Below are 7875 nucleotides of genomic sequence, written 5' to 3' on the forward strand. Positions count from 1 at the left end.
ATATATGGTGTGTATGTCTATATATGTATATATGTATACATATGAAAAAATATATATGCATATATATGCGTGTGTGTGTGTGTGTGTGTGTGTGTGTGTATGTATATATGTGTTTGTATGTGTGTGTGGGGTCATCCCATAATGCGAGAAATAAATTAAGAGAAATAAAGTTCTTTTTTAATCTAAAATATACTCTCCTTCATTTTCTACAATGCTCTTCCATCTATCTGGTAGACTTACAAGGCCCCTCTTCCAAAATTCACTTGTACATGACGAAAATTACTCCTCGAGTATTGTTCTGACCTCGTCTGCAGAGTTCATATTTTTTCCATCCGAATAATTTTGAAGACTGCGGAATAAATAATAATCAGATGGGGCAATGTCCGGGTGGAGCATCGTTTCCCATTCAAATTGCTCCAGCCTTTAGAATGACATCCTCGCTATATGTGGTGGAGCATTATCCTGATGGAAGAACGCCTTTCGTCTTGAAATCAAAGATAGTCATTTTCCTTCTAGCGCTGACTTAAGCCGCTCAAGCTACTCGCAGATGTCCTTTGTTATCGTTTGGTTTTGGTTTAAAAGTTCAAAGTGAACTAAACCTTTCATATCCCACCAAACAGATAACAACACCTTACGTGGGTGAAGACTTCCTTTAGCCTGAGATACAGGTGCTTCTCATTTCTCTACCCACTGTCTTCGGCGCTCGACATTTTAATAGAGAACCCATTTCTCATCACCAGTTCTCTATTAAAATGTTTCATTCGTGAGACTTGACAGCAAAGAAGAGCACATATTCACTCTCTGCACGCGATTAGACTCGGAAAGTTTGTGAGGAACCCATTGACCCAATTTTCTTACTTTTCCGATGGCACGCAGGTGTCGATGAACAGTTGAATGACCAAATCTAAGCTTCTCTGCTAGTTCCTCAACAGGAACCCACAAGGGTTTGCATGACGTCCACTTCGAGCTCTACAAGTCTTCCAGGACGAGGCTCATCATCTAGGCTGTAGTTTCCGGCTCGGAATTTCTGGAACCACCGTTGACACTAGCTTACGCTTATTGTCTGATGCCCATATACTGCATTAATATTGTTCACACTTTCCGTTGTATTGTTGCCTTTATTGAACTCATAAAGCAAAATATGCCGAATATACTCCTTTGTCACTTCCACTATAGCTTTGAAAAAATAACTGTTAAAATCGAACTGCATTTTCAAAACTTGCATTTAGAATAAGAACAAGATAAAATTACTATCTGCTTTTATAGCAATTTCATGTAGGTAGTTTATCCCGTCTCCTTCCGACTTTTAATTCATACAATTGAAAAAACTGCATTATTTATGGGATGATCCACCCAATTTATATATATATATATATATACATATAACAGTATGAATATATATGTGTGTGTATACGTATGTATGTATGTGTGTGTGTGTGTGTGTGTGTGCGGGTGCCCGTGCGTGCGTGTGGCAACGAAGTAAAATAAGACATAAAATGTATTAAATAGACTGTTAAATGAAAGTATGATTAATTAGTTTTTTTTAATGAAAACTAAGAATTTAAAGAATAAAAATGTATAAGTTAACATTTCTTACCTGAATATGGTAATTCAACCAAAATGAATGCAAATGAGGAAAATACTTTTGGAAAAAACGAAAAGTATTTCTTTTTCTACGTGTCTTACGACAACTTCTTTCTCCAACAAGAGGATTTTCGGGGCCGACTATTACTAAAGAAGAAACAGCAGAAGTAGAAAGTTCTTGGGTCGTATTTTCAAAGGGTGAATTTCCGCAGGCCATTTTTCTGGAGCGTTCAGAAGTATTGCAACAGTTTTACCAGAGAAATAATAAACAATCACTCAGCATTCACCGAGAAAAGATAATACGTACGCCCAATGAATATGAGCTCACACTTGAAACAAATGAACTTTCTTCAGCTTTTCTCCTTATATGGAGTTTTATGGTATGGTCTTCATTTTCAGAGTCTTGTTGTTGCAAGAATTCTGCTTTTTCTTTGTTTAGTTTTTTTTATGCTTCATATCCTCTTCCTTCACCTCCTTCAAAACATACAATTTCCTGAACTACAGGCTGTGTCCCAAATGTCTCAAGGGCCCTTAAAGAGATAGCATCAGGCCCCAGCGCTCCCGAAGAAGAGTTCAAACGCTTATAAGACAGTTTTCCTCATGATTTGACTATGAAATGCGCAGCCTCTGTAATTGTGAAATTATTCTTCCGAAACTCTTTTAATGTAACGCCCCTAGAGGGAAGATGCTTTGTATACACTTTTTTTCTTTCAAAATTTACAATATATTGCTGATAATAAATTATAGCAAAGAAGTGGTATTGAAAAGGCAGGAAATGAACTGTGATCACATCAGACTCCTATGACATTTCGTCCCAGTTGCTAAATGATTTGCTGAAGCATTGTCTATAACGAGAAGGTTGTCTTTAAGTTAGCCATCTACTGTGGGGAAAAATACATCAATCAACCAAGCAGTAAATATGTTCCAGGCAACCTAGAACTTCTAGTTAAAAGCCCATTGAAAATTAAGCCTGTTATTGTTTATGTTTTTGAAAGCCTGAAAATTACAACAGATGTGACGTCGTGTTCAAATCCCTGAGGCATTGATGCAAAAATGTATGGCTACAGCCCTATTGAAATTAAAAGTGCTAAAACCAAAAATTACTCTCCTATAAAATCTCACAAAATTCAACACGGTATTTTTCTACAGCAACTTTGAACTGGCAGTCTCAGCATGCTTCACAGCACTTTGAATACGCCAAGCATGCTTTAAAAGACTTGAACCAAAGCTTGCACGTTTTATATCTTACTTGCTTTGCATCCTTATCAGTTTCAGTCCAAGGGGCATCTTCCTTAAGTTATTTATAAAGATACTTAGATTTCTCAATGAAATGCAACACTCACTGAATTCACAGTGATCTTCCATCTCATTTGCATGCATGACACGAATATTATGATACCCATATATACCTTTGGCTACCAATGCTCATTGCTTTTCTTAATCAAACAGATAGTAAATTTGGCCAATCCATGCTCATCATTAAGATCACTTAAACTAATGCTACTTTCTTCATTTTCAAAGTAATATCCGTTTGTATTGGCTTTGCGCTTTATTATCGGCATAATGAATATTCTTGGTAAAAAAAGTAAATTTAAATGTCCCCTTGTAGAAATTCTATTGGTTTTGCTTCTAATAAAATAACAAATCAGGACGATGATGTAAATTCGTTTTGCTGTACAAAAACTGTGAATAAGAATGATGGACATGTTTTCTTTATGGTATCTGTCTATTTCAATTTTTAATTTACTAATTTTCTATGGAAGTCTTTCTATGACATCATTTATTATATTTGTCGCCAAATTGATGAAAGAACGCTCGTTATCATGATTTTTTTTAAACACTAATTTTCGTTACCAAATTTAATTGAGTAATCATATTGCTTTCTCTTACGTGAACTGAAAATATCTATAAATATTTTACTGGGAATAGATAATTTAGTAGTTATAGGTTTAATGTTCGAAGCATGGATCATGTTTAATCAACTTTTAACATCCAGATGCAACATGTAAATTTATTATCACACTATCCTAAGCGGATGTCTCTACTATTTGCTCAAAACATTACACACAATATAAATAACAATAATTGTCTCATTAAACCTAAATATATCCCACGAGAAAATTACAGAGAAATAGCAGGGACAGTTTTTGTGACTTTGGTAGATTCTCCAAACCGGGTGAATTTCATGCGTTTCATGTTCCTCTTCAATTATTGTATGTTGAAAGCTGGATTAAAAATATAGACTGAGAGAGAGTTCTAGTAGGCCGACATTCTAGGAAGAAAGGAAAGATATGCATGGTAAACGCAAGAATTGGAGAGTAGTCCTTATATGGGGGATAAAAGAAGAGATGAGCAACACTGGAGTGCTTAGTGGACGGGGCAGGAGACCAGCTATTTCTCAGAACTGAGGACCACAGATTAGCAGCCGAAAAGTGGCGCATCTGTAGGCTAGAATTTGAAAAGTGTTGGGTTGTCCTTTTTTTGGATGCGGTCTAAGATATTTGTATGAAGCAGCAACGGCGTGCCAGACATGTGAACTACGTGGTTGAAAAGCAAGCTTCTTACCTCACAGCCGCGCTTTTTGAGTAAATATGATAGATGGAAATTGTGTGGAGCCCGTCGTGCGTAGGTGTGTGTGTTTGTGCGTGTGTTTGTGCGTGTGTATGTGAGCTTGTGTGTGTGTGTGTGTGTGTGTGCGTGCGTGTGTGCATGTGTTTGTCTGCGTATGAGCGTCTCTGTACTTGTGCCACCATCAACCAGTTGATAACCGATGTAGGTTCATTTGTATCCCTGTAATTTAGCAGTTCGGCAAAACAAAGTGCAATAAATTAAGCACCAGACTTACAGTAAGTACAGAAGCCGATTCATTCAACTAAACACTTCATGGCGGTGCCGCAGTATAACCGCAATCCAATGGCCGGAACAAGTAGCAGAATAAATACGATCACCGGAATGAGGTCTTATAAAACCAAGCTCATAGCTTTCATCATCTAGCTTTAAAAAACCAAACGCATTCCCATCTGCATTATTCTAACCAGCAGAAGCATCTCCCTCTGGACAGTTTTATATTATTCTATGTACTCACACACACACACACACACATACGTATCTCATCTTTTTGCATATGTATATTTATATGTATCGTCTATCTTTTACTTGTTTCATTCATTAAATTGCATCCTCGCTAGAGTACCTTCTTAAAGAATTTTTAATCGAATGAATCTGCACCAGTACTTCTGTTTTAAGCCTAGTTATTGTTCTATCGGTTTCTTTTGCTGAACCGCTGAGATACAGGGATGTAAACAAACCAACACCGGTTGTCAAGCGGCTTTGCGGGACAAACAGAAGCACAAAGACACACGATATTACATTTTATGTCTCAATTTTTCAGGAACTGTCAACAGCGTTGGAGAGCATAAAGATTAAAGTTGTGGTTAAGAAAAAGTTAGCAGACATAGAGGACTAAAAGCTATATGAATTGGAAAAGAGTTATCAGTCATGATGATTCGCGCCGGGTATCAGAGTATCGACATCATGGCTCAATGTTCTGTGTACACTGTAAAGACGTGACATGGACAGCTGCAACGGAGACTACGAGGCCGTGACCAGCAAGAAGAGACACTGCAAGCATTCTGAATGAATCTGCACGTCCTATCCCCACATCTTTGAACAGGGACTTTGTAGATGACTATATGAAACTACTGGGGACTGGTCAAATCTTGACTGGTGAGGATTATTGCTAAAGGTCATATATGTGATAGGAGGATTCGGCTCCCAAAAGGAGTGGCTGTGGGAGAATTTCTACGACTTCACCAGCCCCAATTTCTAGTTACCTAATACCCCCGATTGTAATCCTATGGATTAGTATGTGTGGGGCGCGGTTGAGAAAGACATCAGCTGCACTTCCTGCAATACCAAGGTCAAACTAGAGGCCAAGATCACGATCAGGTGTTCGAAAATCTTCCCAGGTACACGAGGAACATATACGCCAGGTTCTGGTGTGGTTTGAAGCTGTGGTGGAAGGTGTTATCTCCCGTCCATAATCTAGTTGATAATTTTAGATTTTTAAAACTACTTTTGTTTTTGGATGGGATACTGCGTTTTCTCTCTCTCTTGTAAGCAAACTGAAATTTAGCCCGAACACCTTGTATCATTGTAAACAGTTTACTTGAAATGTTTCCGCAATTAATATTGTTTTAGTGCTTCCCATCTAGTTTGATAAGCACAAAATTCTAATCGGAAAATTCAACTTCAATAATATACATTGTTCCTAAATCCGTTTACATTATAGTGGCCCATAAGTAGAGTACTTAAGATCCGTTCTACTCGCATGAAGGCATACTTTGTATTAATGTGCCATTATAAACGGATTTAGGAGTTTCGAATAGTATTAAAATAAGTTTCCGACTAGTATGTCCGTGATGGAAGTGGAGTGTTCGCGCACTCAACCCATATATATATATATATAAACACGCTGCATGATTCAAGTATTCACATACATGTGTATGCAAACAAGAGCCAGCAAGATCTCAGTAACAAAAGACGCAATATGTACAGAGTTTTTGTACTGACACTAATCTTGGTGAGTATATATTTTTTTAATACTAACTGCTGTCAATTCTACATCTTCCTTGCAAGTTTCTGCAATGACTTTGAACTTAATATCCTTATTTTCAAAATATAAATGAAAATTTTGAGTAATAGAACTAGTTTGTTAGTTGTTTTGTGTAGCTTCAAGTTAGCTCTGACCAAATTAGCTCTGACCAAATTAGCTCTGACCAAATTAGCTCTGACTGTATCTAACGACGAGGCACAGTCCAGATATCCATCTCATTTTATACCATGTCTCCACCTAACTGAAGAACGTATTGTATAATTTTGCACTGTGGTGATTCATCACCACGGTGCAATGTAACAGCTAGATATGTTGACTTGTTTTCATTGTCAATCAATTCCCTTACGCCATTCGATTCTGGTGAAGACAACAGCACAGACGGTTAGAGTCATCTTGATGTTCGTCTGCGATTGTTCTTTGGTGGTGTTCATCCTACCACTGCTGCAGCTTCTTCTGTGTGTCTATATGGTTTTTTTCCGTCCGGACTGAGCAGGAGAAACGGTGTCTTTAAAGTACTGTTGCATTAGTTTTTAGCGATACATATGGGGGTTTCGATGAGGTTTTTACGTAACGACAGGGATTGTGGTCTTGAAACTTATATCGTTATGTCCCAGTTGTGTTTCACTTTTAGTACCTTAGTTTTGTTTATCATTATTTATCTATGTATAACTTGCAATGATGCGTAGTGCAAATTTTCGTGTGGTTTGCAATGGGGAGATTAGATGCCATATACGACTGGCATAGTCCAAAATAGATCTTTTGAATTGTTTATACACGATTCTTGAATTATGGAAACTTTGATTCAGTTTCTTGATGGAACGCATCCCACTGACCATTTTTGAATTTTGCAAAAGTGGTTTTACTTTCACTTTTGAAATATAAATGGTTGTGGGAATCATTGGCAGGTAGTAAATTGAGGGGAAAAACCAGGTGTTGAGAGAACTGAAGCCTACCCACTGATGAAACTGAAAATGTTAAAGCGTTGTAGAGTGTAACTTCATGGGATAGTTTGTGAGTTTAGTAGTTTATAGCACATGGGTACTTTTAGCGGAATTCATTTTGCTGCAAACACACGAACAAATTTCTCGGTAAAGGGTAATTACAAACTCAAGGAGCACCGACACATAATATACATCCCAAGATATCAAAATGAATAATGAGCTCCTTAAAAAAGAATATCTAATATCCTACGCAAATCCCATACAAACCCCATTTCCTCAATTATAATACTTGACAGTTCGAAAGATTCAATGAGATTCAATGGTGTCTTAATAGAGTCTTAAACAAAGAAAAAGTTACATGTTGATAAATAAGTTAATGTTTTTAGATGTATTTATGTGATTAAGGAGTAGTTGTGTGGTAAGTAGATTGCTTGCCAACCACATGGTTCCGGGTTCAGTCCCACTGCGTGGCACCTTGGGTAAGTGTCTTCTACTATAGCCTCGAGCCGACCAAAGCCTTGTGAGTGGATTTGATAGACGGAAACTGAAAGAAGCCCGTCGTATATATGTATATATATATATATGTATGTGTGTGTATATGCTTATGTGTCTGTGTTTGCGCCCCTCCCCCCCACCAACATCGCTTGACAACCGATGCTGGTGTATTTACGACCCCCGTAACTTAGCGGTTCGGCAAAAGAGACCGATAGAATAAGTACTAGGCTTCCAAAGAAT

At 37.5% G+C, this 7875-nt stretch overlaps 1 protein-coding gene across 1 annotated transcript in view; it reads left to right on the forward strand.

Annotated features, from left to right (window-relative positions):
• The first annotated feature begins 5977 nt into the window (after positions 1-5977).
• Positions 5978-7875, forward strand: part of LOC106869758 (collagen alpha-6(VI) chain) — a 22987-nt gene continuing 21089 nt past the window's right edge. The window contains exon 1 of the mRNA XM_014915623.2: positions 5978-6166. Within this exon, the coding sequence (XP_014771109.1) occupies positions 6134-6166 (33 nt within the window). The 5' untranslated portion in view covers positions 5978-6133. The remainder of the gene's footprint in view (positions 6167-7875) is intronic.

The sequence above is a fragment of the Octopus bimaculoides genome, chromosome 4 (genome assembly GCF_001194135.2).
Source record: "Octopus bimaculoides isolate UCB-OBI-ISO-001 chromosome 4, ASM119413v2, whole genome shotgun sequence".
NCBI lineage: Eukaryota > Metazoa > Mollusca > Cephalopoda > Octopoda > Octopodidae > Octopus > Octopus bimaculoides.